This window comes from Pelodiscus sinensis, chromosome 15 (genome assembly GCF_049634645.1).
Source record: "Pelodiscus sinensis isolate JC-2024 chromosome 15, ASM4963464v1, whole genome shotgun sequence".
NCBI classification, from domain to species: Eukaryota; Metazoa; Chordata; order Testudines; family Trionychidae; genus Pelodiscus; species Pelodiscus sinensis.
This window is the reverse complement of record NC_134725.1, coordinates 8021525-8034346: the sequence shown is the minus strand read 5'-3', so window position 1 is coordinate 8034346 and position 12822 is coordinate 8021525. Positions and strand designations below refer to the sequence as shown.

General features: G+C 47.0%; 1 protein-coding gene across 14 annotated transcripts in view; it reads left to right on the top strand.

Moving 5' to 3' along the window:
* Positions 1-12822, top strand: part of DEPDC5 (DEP domain containing 5, GATOR1 subcomplex subunit) — a 65824-nt gene that overhangs the window by 41811 nt on the left and 11191 nt on the right. For 10 of the 14 annotated variants that reach the window (XM_075898020.1, XM_075898018.1, XM_075898019.1 and 7 more), the window contains 7 exons: positions 930-1038; positions 4257-4319; positions 6857-7008; positions 7818-7895; positions 8330-8462; positions 9759-9867; positions 11298-11522. In XM_075898020.1, coding sequence (XP_075754135.1) covers positions 930-1038; positions 4257-4319; positions 6857-7008; positions 7818-7895; positions 8330-8462; positions 9759-9867; positions 11298-11522 — 869 coding nt within the window. The remainder of the gene's footprint in view (positions 1-929; positions 1039-4256; positions 4320-6856; positions 7009-7817; positions 7896-8329; positions 8463-9758; positions 9868-11297; positions 11523-12822) is intronic. The other 4 variants (XM_014574781.3, XM_014574782.3, XM_014574776.3 and 1 more) reach the window with 2 other exon arrangements.

Here is a 12822-nt window from a genome sequence, read left to right as displayed (position 1 = left end):
CTGAACAAGGGGCCAGGCCAGGGTCTCAGCAGCTGGATTGTGGACTTCTGTCCCACCCATGCTGCAGCAAAAGAGGGGCCACCGCCTGCCCTTCTTGTGGCCAGATGAGGGTTGGACCGCAGGGCCTGCCCCAGGGCCAGGGACAGAACACTGCAGCCAGAGGGGACCTGGACTGCAATTGGGGCCCTGTTGGCCAGGCCACCGCAGCTGGAATTTGAATTTGTTTCATTTTCATTTAAAAAGTTGCATGTACTTTGGGAATGGCAAAAGAGCCGTATTGGGTTCCCTACCGAGCCATAGGTTGCTGACCCCAGTCTGTAAGATCATGTTTAAAAAAAAAAAAGCCTGAAATAGTATATTTTTCCAGCCCCAACTGTCATTTTTCCCCTTAAACAAAATGCTCAGCTTTTCACTCTTAACGACTCCCATCATAAGACGGCAGAGCCAGTCACATTTTATAAAGTCTAATGCTATTCCCTCTGCACATCTCTATGGAAAGTGCTGTAGGAGGGCTGAGAGCATGCTGCATTTGCACAAGAGTGTCTGCCTAAAATGACTGTAAAATTGAGGCTAAGTAAGTGTGTTACCAGCAGTAGTTTAGGGATGACGGTGAGTAAATTCCAGGAGTGCTGATACCAGAAACACCACTGAAAACAAGGACAGAGCTTTGGACATATTCAAGGGGAAAAAGTACTCTGTGCTGGGAAAAGCAATTGGTAGAATCCGAGCACCAGGGTATTGTGTATATGGGGTGTAAACATCTTTTTCTAAATAGCTGATAGATTCCCTTTGAGCTTGAGTGTAGGGGCAGACATCTGTCTAGAAAGCACAGCAACGTTTCCTCCCAAACCAATGGCCTTCAGCCAGCATATAGGCCAACGTTGGGCACTGTAGAACCATCTTTATGGCTTTTTCTTGGTTTGTTTTAGGACCCTGGGGGAGCAGCAAGCGTCAGTGTTGGCTGGTAAGAGCTCAGCCCAACCTTCCGAGAGTGGAAGCATTGCCGTCACTCCCACGTGTGTGGACAGCCCACGCAAGGTAACAGCCCTCTGGCCTGGTCTCTAGGTGACAATTTCAGGAGATTCTCTCTAGGAGTACACCATACTTGGAGTGTTTGTACATGCAGACTCCATGCTTGTATGTGCCATGGGCAGGAGGTCAGACTTTTTTTTTTTTAAACCAGCAACATCTGTTTGTCTGCAACTGTATCCTAAAGGCCCTTATTCCCTAAGGCCAAAAGGGTGGTGCAGAGCCAAGTGCCCCTCTGTTCTTTTGTAATACCCGTGGCAGCCAGATAGAAAAGCGTCAGCCTGTGTCTCGGTGCTAAGTTAGTCTTGTTGGCCAATGTCAGGCAGCACACAATTTGTTTTGCTTTATTTTAGACAGCGCCCACACACGGAAACACGCCCCCTTGTACAGGGGCTGTAACACAATGGCCGAAGCTAAATCTCTGGAGACTTAAAACCTGCCTCTTTTGGGAAGCTAAACTGCCACTTGATGATGGCCTCTCTGCGTTCCTGTTTTGTTAAGGAGAGGGATGTAGACCTGAGCAATGGATCATATCATCCCTTTGCTCAGCAGAGTCAACAAAGCTAGAGATGCCAGCTTAACATTGTTCCTCTTTGAGAGCTCTGCAAGCCTCTTTGGACTGAAAGGAAGAGTGCAACTCATGTCCCCAGTCCTCCTGGAAAGCCAACTGCCAGGGGGCAGCTGACAGCCTGAGAGAGGCCCCTTTGAAGCTCTGGTACTGACCATTAAGAGCGTGCTGATGGTAGCGTAACCAGGGCATTGACAGCATCCCCTTGGAGATCTTGCCAGTTGAAATTTTTACCTTTTCACTAAAACACCCATTTCTGTTGGAGACCTGGACCTCGCACGGCTGTGTGAGAAGAGAGGGTTAGGACAGTTAAACTTGGCAGAATGTGAAGATTGAAGGAGATCTTCAGGTCCTAATTTGTTATAAAATCTCCTCCCTACACTGGAACTCTCTGGTCCAGCAACATCTATGGCTGGGCCAGGAGTGGAGACAAACTGGAGAGGAGGCTGGTGGTAGAGGAGACCAAAAATGACCTGCCATGGTCCAGAAAAATCTCTCACTCCGGGTCAGTCAGGTCCCCAGGGAGCCAGAGAGGTCCAACCTGCAATAACTTCTCTTCCCTAATCAAAAATCACACTACTTTTTGCACTATTTTGCATAGCAGGATGTGGGAGAGGACAGTAATCTGGGGAATGAGCATGCTCTACAGATGGAGGAAGGAATAACTGGCTGTCAGATTCCTGCTGATTCCATTGGCAAAGTGTTTCATGCTACATATGAGACATCACTCTAAGCAAAAATGCTACTGGCCATAACAAAATGACCATGTTAAAAATCTGTTCTTAATTTACACTAAATCTTCAAGTTGAGATAAGTTCATCCGTCACTGGTAGTGCTTAGATACTCAAGTGATAAGCTGTTTCTTTAAAAACTCTAATCGAAGGCATTTATAGAGAAACTTACATTTAAACCTGTGAATGTGAAAATACCAATGTTTCCATTACAGGTTGAACCTCTCTGGTCCAGAAACATCCGTGGCCCAGAATTATTTTAGTTAGCTAGATGTCCACTTTTCATGGGTGTGGGCACGCTTCCTGTGGTCCCATAAAGTTTGTTTGTGGCCACTAGTCCTGGCTCTCAGTGTTTGGTGCTGTTATTTAGCTCTAATTTACTCCTCAACATCCTCTAACAACCATGTAAGCTGTGGAAGTGTTAGTAATGCTTCTAGACAGTACTGACCTCCCGTCGTCCAGAAAATTCTCTGGTTCAGAACTGGTCATGTCCTGATGGTCTGGACTAGAGAGGTTCAACCTGCAGTATATGAAAGATTTTTGGATAATAGCAAACCTTTTGAGCAACTGCAGCCTCATCTAAAAGACTTCTGGAACACCTGACCTCATGCATCACAACTGTCCTAGAGCTAAGAGCCATCCACCTGGCATGCAAGGCACCCTTGCTGCTAGCCCAGGGATCTGTCGTCGAAGTGCTGACAGAGAGAGCAGTCTGAATTCCTGGGCTGCCGGACCAACTCAGTAGGCTGTTCTCAGGCAACCACGAGGGGTTTATTTGAGTCAGCTTGGTACAAAAAACCTTTGGGGAACACCTGGAAGTTTGTAATGTTGCTGATGTTAACGTGTGTTTGGGGCCAGCGCTCACCCGCCAGGTGTCTGTACCAGTGAAGGTGAGTATGTTTATAACCATGTAGTGAAGTCCCGGAAGACATAAGTGATGGGAACATGTACCCCAGGTACAAATCCAGTTTAGTAACTTTAGAGTGGAGAAAAGAACGTGCCTACAGAAGGCAAGAACAAGAAAACCTAGAGCGAGCCCGTTGCTACCTCTTTTGTGGGAAGAGTCTCTTGGCCCTAGACCTTTGTTAGCAGTAAGGGAAGAGTCCATGCCAGGTATGCATGTAGGAGGAGGAGGGCAGGTTTAATTTGTGCATGCATTGACCTTGATGAAATAGCTTCTCTCCCTCTCTCCTGGTACGTCTACACTGTACACTTATTTCCGAATAAGCTATTCCTGAACAAATACTCAAAAATAGCTTATTTCAAAATAGCGCATCTACACTATGAGGAAGCCTCATAATTAGTCTGAGACAGGCTTCCCTAATGTGGACGAGCTAGCTTGATTTGAGCCGCAGGAGTCACTGGGGAGTAATTACTTTGAAATAGCTCTTTCCCAGGGCTGTTCAAAGTAGCAGCAGTGGAGCATCCACACGGAAGCTATTTCAAAATAGCAGTTTCGGAAGAGACATTATTCCTCATGGAATGAGGTTTACTGAAGTTGGAATAAGCTGTTATTTTGAATTTATTTTGAAATAATGGAATTGCCATGTAGACGCTGGCATTGTTATTTCGGAATAACGGCCGCTATTCCAAAATAATGCTGCTGTGTAGACATACCTTAATAGAATTTGAGCCTGTGCTCAGAGCTGTGTATTCTTGGGCAGGTCCAGGATCACAGTGTGATGCTCTTAACATGATTGACTTGGGGCATCTGTAGCAGGGAGGAGGGAAGTCTCAGCAGAGACGGATTGCTGCTTATGCTCTGAACTCTGGTGTGCCTGCTGGTCTGGATGGAGGTGTCTTTTGGGGGTTTTCACTCCCTCCCTGTGGATTGCACACTTGCACAATGCTGTCTGTGCTTTTCTTCACCTCCTTGGTCCTGCCACTGCTGCCACTGCTACTGCTCCTGCTTCCTCTGATCCCTGCAGGATGGGGCCTTCTTTATGGAGTTTGTTCGCAGCCCGCGCACAGCTTCGACCTTCTACCCACAGGTCAGTTTTGAATCAGATCTTTCCATCCCTAGCATCTGGAGGGAAACAATGAAGCGCATCTCAGATCCTGCATTTGTAACTGAGGAAGCCAGGCCTGCTCACTGGTTTCTGCAGTGGTGAGATGTGTTTACTAAAAGGACTGCACTAAAAGGATGGTAATTAATACAAAGGGGCTGCTGGTGAATGCTCTTATTTCCATCCACAGCTCTGTATTTGTGTTGTGTTTTGGATACTCCTGCACTTTTCCTAGTTATCCTCAGGCCTGATGAAGTTGTGGGGGGGGGGGGAGGGAGTTTCCCCAGGGCCCAGCGTTTCAAAGCAGCAGTGGCAGCTGGAGCCCTGGGCTCTGAGGATGCGTGGGGAGCACCCCTTCCACCTCAGGCTAGCGATGTATGTGGTAGTCGATTACTTGCCCCCCTTGCTCTCTCTTCACCAGAGGTCGCAAGTGGGGGGAAGCAGGAACCACTGCTGGGAGGAGCCGACTAAACTGATTCTCCTCAGCACCGTCTCCACGGTGATGCCTGTCCCCTCCCACAGCGTTGCCACTTCTATCAACAGCCAGCAGCGTGGGGGTGGCAGAGGAGGAGGAGGAGGCTGCTCAAACCAGCCCGTCAGCAGCAGCCTGGGCTGGTTGAGGCTACTTTGGCAACAGCCCCTGACCGTGGGGGGAGGGGGGAGACTTGGTATGACCCCCCCTCCCCATCCCCTGTAGACGGGCTGCTGGACCTAGTGCATGCCGGGACTGAGCAATCCTGGGTCAGTCCCAGCCCATGCCAGGTCCGGGAATTACCCCTGCTGCACGGCTGCAGTTTAAATGTAGTAGGAGCCAGGCTATCTGTGCCCCCGGCTTTTACCACATTTGAACTGCAGAGGTGCAGTGGGGGTAGCTCCTGGACCTGGTGTGAGCTGGGACTGACCCAGGATTGCTCAGTGCCTACACAGTTAGTGGATTACCCGCCTCTTAACATCCTGACCTCAGGCCCACCCCTTCCAGGAGCATGGAGCTGGACTCCCCCCTCCCCCCCCCCCCATACCCACACCCACACCTTGCCCAGTGGCCTGGGGAGGCTGTTGGCTTCCCTCGCTATCCTTTACTTGCCAAGTACTCAGAAGTCTCCTTTCACGTTAGTAAATTCCTGATTTCCAACTTCATTCCCTGAACAAGAATGGCAGAATTGTCTAATTCTTGGTTAAATATCTCCTGTGGTATCTGCCTTGATAGCTGGTGCTGTAAGGACTCAAATCAAGGGGCCTCCTTCAGGTTAAGTTACTCTGCGATGGAAGTGTTGTGGAATTCACTGTGATTGGGGTATTTGTGTCAGATGCCATTTACATACACCTTAGTAATTTGTTAGAGTAATCCGTCTTCAGAGCGTACTACTAGCTCCAGCCAGCCTGGGGTTGGGAGGCATGAGTGTGCTGTAGCGTGAATATTGAGCATCTGCCACTTTTGGCTGTCTCAAAAGGGCATAGTTTGCAATGTGAGAACTTGGGCGGTGGGAAGGAGGAGAGGTGACACAGAATAAAGCCCCCTTCAGCTCTATGGGCTGGTTTTCCTCCTCTGTCAAACTCCTGCCACAGAGTGCAATATGCCTTCAGTCGGGCCTGTGCTTGGATCTGGGCACTGTGGAGTCACCAAGGCAGATAAGCCTTTATTGTACATCTTTCTTTGCTGTTCATGTCTCCCTCACCCACTCCTCTTATGTGGTCTTTTTACAGAATGTGTCCTTCCCTAAGCAATATGTGCTAATGGCAGATGGCAGCTGATAATTACAGCCTGCCTCTTGCTGAATTTTTCAGTATTCCTGTTCCTTTCTGAAAGTTTTTTTTATGTTAATGTTGGCTAACAATTCAGTCTGCTGTGGTCTAGTACAAGTGTTCTGTGGCAGGAAAGTGCCCTGAAGTATTGCTTAGTGACCCTGCAGTGGGCCAGTGCCAATCCATCTCCTGATACTACCCTACAAAAATCATAGAGGTGTATTATGGCCTCTTTTTAGAGAGCATGAGAAGTGTGCTTGGGGCTGGCTGTTTGGGTGGTTTTTTGCTAGTGGGTGGTGGTGGTGGTTTTTGGTTTGCATAATGACAGATGAGAAATCCCTCTGGTGAATTCACATGCTTCAGTCTCAGAGTAAAATCTTTTCAATTGTTCACCACTTCCATTCAGTGACTTGTGTTCGTTTTCTGTCACTTGCCATGGCTTTGTGACGGTGTTTAGTCTCTTAGACCCAAATCCTTTCTTGATAGCTTTTACATTGCAAATCAGGCTGTAGCCAGCTTTGCTACCTTGCCTTAAAATCTTGATCGATATGTTAATCTGGGTCAATTTGGGACACTGATGTCCCAATTGCAGCCCGTAGTTTCACAATGGGGACCAAAACAAAACTCTGCTGGTCTTTGTTATATATGTCTATGGTGATGTAAAGGACTTTTTGGCATGTGAGGGGTCTGAGCTGGGGGGCTTATGAAGGCAGGAGTTAGGGGAAAAGGGGTTGTGATGTGAATCGTGTAAAGGTGTTGCTTTGTCATGCTTCTTACAGGTCTCTCTAGAACAGACGGTTCCTCCCACCCTAGATGGCAACATGTCATTCAGCACAGGCCAGTCAGCTGATAGGGGCAGCACTCTGCCTCTTGGAAGCTCCCAGAATGTAGGAGACCAGGGATATGCCACAGCTGGCTCCATGGAGAACAGGTGAGAACACAGCAGTTCTGTAATATGTTCAGTACATTCCTCTTGCTGATAACAGGGGCAGGGGGACTTAGCAGAGGAAGGCACGTGCCACGTGAAGGCTGTATTCCATGACTTAGATGGAGAATGCAATCCTTGAATAGTGGCCTTAAAGACCAGCCTTATAATCCAGTTGTCTAGGATTGACTGGGTATGAACCTGATTTCCCTCGTACCAGTTAGTCTGCTCCTTCTAGTAATTTCTTATGGTCTATTAGTGGAGCGCTCTAAGGAAGCCAGAATTTGATTGGACATAGAAATCAATGTCTGCTCTCCTCTGTAGGGACAGGGGACCCTGCGGCCTATATTTGTATCAAGAGAGTTATTGAAATCCAAGGGTTCCCATCCGGTGGTGAAACACTGGGGGAAGAGGGATTAAAAATAAACTACCTGTTTCCCATCTTAGTATCTTTCCAGTGGCATGCTTTGAATTGCTTCTGAGCTCCAGTGCATGCAAATAGAGTTTGTCTAGCATGAGTAAATACAGTGCAAAAATGTGCACTGTTCTTCTTTAGTCATCTCTATTTATCCCTTAAAGGTAACTATCTCCTCCTCCTTTGCTCCATGCCACACTAAGGAGGTTTCCCAAGGAGAAAGTTGCATGTTTGGACTCTCCTCTCTTTTGCAAATGGTTGGTACATGTACCAAGAACAGAAGATAAAACCTGGAACAACTGTTGCCTGTGTAGAGAAGAAATTGCAGCTCTCCTAAAGATTGCAAAACTAGACTGGCAGCTGCAGTGGCTGTTAAACGCACCTTCTGTTTACTTTCCAGCTCCCAGCAGTCTTCTGCAAGCTCCCTGACTTCTTCCTCCACACTGATTGACATTCTTGAGGCCATGAAGCACCCCACGTAAGTTTTGAATCCCAACACCCCTAAAATCTCAGTGTGTGGATTTGGAAGCAGAATTTGATGAGTGAGCTCCCAATGGAAGAGTTTCACGGTCTATGGAATAGCTTTATTTTTTGGGCAGTCTGTGTTGTTCAATTCTAGCCTCTCTCAGCAGGAGTCACTGCAGAAATTAGGGTACAGAATGTGGCTATGTAGACCTCAGATGCTACAGTCCCCACCCACCCTAAGCAGGAGTCACTGTAAAGGGAGTAATTTAGGGGCATTCTCCATGGCAAAGTACAAACGTCTGCAGTCTCAGAGGCTGATGGCTTTCTAGCTACTGAGAATTTCAGATTTTTCATTCTGGGTCTTTCTCTTCTGCAGTTCTAAAGTTTTTTTTTGTCCTTCTGTGTGACTTCAGTTCATGTTAATTATATGCTTGTGTTGGGATTCAGTACAGGGATCCAGCTGCTCTCTGAACAGAAGGGCCTCTCTCCATATTGCTTCATCAGCGCTGAGGTAGTCCACTGGCTGGTAAATAACCTGGAAGGTGTGCAAACCCAGGCTATGGCCATTGACATCATGCAGGTGAGAGAACTGACAAGAGGGCACATGGATGGGCCAGAAATGCCCCATTCCATGGAGAAAGCATGTCTCTTAGGACACTGTAGCATAAATCAATCTCTCTCTCTCTCTCTCTCTCTCTCTCTCTCTCTCTCTCTCTCTCTCTCACACACACACACACACACACACACACACACACACACACACACACACACACACACACACACACACACACACACACACACACACACACACACACACACACACACACACACACACACACTGAAAATCCTCTTATTAAAATGTACCATGTATACAGGGAAACCTGACCTTTTCTCACCACTTATACTTCTCTTTCCACCAAGAAGTGTTAGCTTGAAATGGGGATTGCAGTAAATACACAGCAATGTTTGTTGTGTAAGTCAGATACTGGCTTGGAAAAATACTTGCTTCCATGGTTTGATTTTTAGATGTGCGTTCACAGAATCCTATGATGATGTGCAGTAGGTATGTGGCGTTATTTTCCCTGTTGCATGAGGGTGGTAGCCTCACACTGACTGCCGGTTACCAAATCACATTAGGGGTTGTGTTTTGAGGCTCAGAAATGCACTAGAATTCGCTGCTGCTGAGATACCACAGCAGCTAGCCCAGAGGATCTTCCTTTTGAGCCCAGAAGCCGTATGATGGCTCCTTGCAACACCTTGAAAACCCATCTACAAGACAAAAAGGCACATAAAGGTAAGCCAGGTCTACAGTGGGGGAGCAATTTGATTTAAAATATGCAACTTCCGCTGCAAGAATAGCGTAGCTGGATTTGAAGTATCTTAAATGGAAATTCTTTGGCTGCCCCACTGTGGGAGCTTGAATGGGAGACACTCTCCCGCCAACTTCCCTTTCTCCTCACAACCCAGTGGAGTACAGTTCGACACGGGGGGCACCTTCGGTGGGTCTGTACCAGACCCACTAAATCAAACCTCAGCAGAATCAATATCCAGAGTGTGTCTCCCCGGGTAGGTATAGACAAGCCCAAAGAGGGCATTTGCTGGAGGTGGTAGGTGGAATGGAAGGAGGCTATTTAGCCAAGGACTTTAAAGGGGAAAAATAAAATTTCTCTGGAAGATGAGGACTTCTGACCCTATTGACAACTAGCCTGCAAGGGTTTTGGCACATCTTAGGGAAGCACTGCTGCGGTTCTCATCTTTACCAATTGGACCTTTTGCTGTCTTCAGAGGAAAGACTCACTTTCTTAATATCTTCCCATTCCCATCCCAGAGCCCTGGTTCACCATGGAAAGCTGCTTTTTATTTGTTTTGTCTTTAGAAAATGCTGGATGAGCAGCTGATTGTTCATGCATCTGGAGAGGCCTTGCGCACGTTCATATATGGGTTTTACTTCTACAAAATTGTCGTTGATAAGGATCCAGAACGAGGTCAGACTTTTTTTTATGTCACTATAGAGATTTTTCCCAATTTGCTCCTTGGTGTCATCCTTGAATGTTGAGGAGTTGTTGCAGGTGTGGCAGTAGAAGTGCATCTTGAGAAGGGATTTGAAAGAGTAGCACCCTTATATAAATGTTGCTAGCAGGAGGGATATCTTGTACAGGCATCCAAAGAGATGCTCTAGCCTCTGTGAATTTAACACCAAAAATTAAAGGGTAATTTAAGGATAGATGGACAACTCAACCATTCCCTGCCCCCACCCACACATACCCTCTAGAAAAGAGCCCTGAAATGTCCTTGAACTGTTGAGTCATAGGATGTAAATCGGAGGGCAAATGTGTGATTTCCGTCTTCCTCTGAACCCAGGCTCTAGAAATACAGGCAGCATAATGGGAACCTTGTGTCCTAAGAGATCCTTGTTCTTAACATAAGAACATAAGAACGGCCGTACTGGGTCAGACCAAAGGTCCATCTAGCCCAGTAGCCTGTCTACCGACAGTGGCCAGCACCAGGTGCCCCAGAGGGGATGGACCGAAGACAATGATCAAGCGATTTGTCTCCTGCCATCTCTCTCCAGCCTCTGCCAAACAGTGGCCAAGGACACCATTTTATCCCCTGGCTAATAGCCTTTTATGGACCTAACCTCCATGAATTTATCCAGCTTCTCTTTAAACTCTATTATAGTCCTAGCCTTCACAGCCTCCTCTGGCAAGGAGTTCCACAGGTTGACAACACGCTGTGTGAAGAAGAACTTTCTTTTATTAGTTTTAAACCTGCTACCCATTAATTTCATTTGGTGTCCTCTAGTTCTTCTATTATGGGAACTAATAAATAACTTTTCTTTATCAGCCCTCTCCACGCCACTCATGATTTTATAGACCTCTATCATATCCCCCCTCAGTCTCCTCTTTTCTAAACTGAAAAGTCCCAGTCGCTTTAACCTCTCCTCATATGGGACCCGTTCCAAACCCTTAATCATTTTAGTTGCCCTTTTCTGAACCCTTTCCAAGGCCAAAATATCTTTTTTGAGGTGAGGAGACCACATCTGTACACAGTATTCAAGATGTGGGCGTACCATAGTTTTATACAGGGGCAGTAAGATATTCTGGGTCTTATTTTCTATCCCTTTCCTAATAATTCCTAGCATCCTATTTGCCTTTTTGACCGCCGCTGCACTCTGTGTGGAAGTTTTCAGAGAACTGTCCACGATAACTCCAAGATCTTTCCTGATTTGTTGTAGCCAAATTAGCCCCCATCATACTGTACGTATAGTTGGGGTTATTTTTCCCGATGTGCATTACTTTACACTTATCCACATGAAATTTCATTTGCCATTTTGTTGCCCAATCACTCAGTTTGGTGAGATCTTCTTGGAGTCCCTCACAGTCTGCTGACCATTGTTTCTCTTGCCTTTGTCCAGTGGGTATGCAGCAGCCCACCATGTGGCACACAACAGCAATGGACGACTTCTCCACTTTCCAGAGGAAATGGTTCGAGGTGGCATTTGTGGCAGAAGAGCTCTTACATTCAGAAATCCCAGCGTTCCTCCTGCCCTGGCTTCCCAGCCGCCCAGCCTCTTATGCAAGTAGGCACAGTTCCTTTAGCCGCAGTTTCGGAGGACGGAGCCAGGCAGCCGCACTATTAGGTAGATGCGGAGCACAGATGACATCTGGTGAAGTACAAGGGAGTAATTTGAAGGGGAGTAGCAGCCAGCCAAGGGAATGATCTCACGTGGACCTGTCACAGGCTGCAGATCTCATGCTGGCCATATGTTTGTCATGCAGGCTGTCTCACTGTCTTGTCTCTGGGATGGGTTTCACTGGCTGAGAGGAACAATCTGCGCTCGTTACCTGAAAGCAAAAAAAGTAAAATATTCTCACCCTCCTCAAACTCCTTGGGAGTTTGAGGAGGAGATAACACTCGTCTCCTATCTCCATGTAGAGCCGGTGGGTCTTTTCACAACCAGAGGATGGAGTTCAGTCCTTGGTGGTACACCGGGCAATGACAAGTAAGGTCAACAGAGCACCAAAATTTCACTTAACTTTGTCCACTCTTCCTCAGCAAGTGTGTGCCAGTGGCAGAAACCCTGGTGATATCCTTGTGAGAGCCGAGTGGGGTGTAGGAGAGTCCTCTTCACTGGGACACTTGGAGACTGGTGGTATCAGTCTAGGTTGAAATCCTAAGCAATGGGGGAGAACTCCAGGTCAGACACTGAGGACCACAATTACAGCAGTGCGAAGGAAACTGAGTTTTGAATCTGGAACATTTAGGACCTGGAATGGGGGTAGATATCATTATCCCACCTAGAAATCTCCTTCCAGTGTTAACCACTTCTCACCGGAGTGCCAGAGAGACCTCTCAGTGTGTTTTCTACCCCTAGCAGCCAGTGAAACTCGCTGTCCTACTATGTGCTTTGTTGTCATCTTGTTGCATTTCCAGGCCAGCTTGAGTCCTTGCTCCTGCCATATGCTATATGTTCCCTGTAAAACATGCCAGAAACTTCATTGCCGTCACTTCAGGTTTATAAGATGTATCTTATAAAATCCCATCTAATTTAAAAGGAAAGAGAATCCCCAATGCATGTATGTGTAACTCTTCTGAAGAGAGGTGGCGTAATCCTTCTTCTAGTAGAGTAACAGTGTCTTCTAGAGCTGAGGTATGGCAATCTGTATTTTTGAAAGCTATGCTCAGAGGAACAGCATAATGTATAGAAAAGTGAGGGGAGAGGCCTAAAACAATAAGCTAACAATTCTGTGATCTCAAGCCAACATGTGATCTGGAGGCTTTTTACCTACTACACATTAAAGCAATCATATTGGCCAGTACAAAACCTTATTGGCATAATTCATGTGCTAGGTGAACCAGAGCCCAGCCTGCTGTCCAGCTAACATGTGGTTCAGGGAACAGAGGCTCAGGAGACCTAGGTTCTGCTCACAACTCTGATT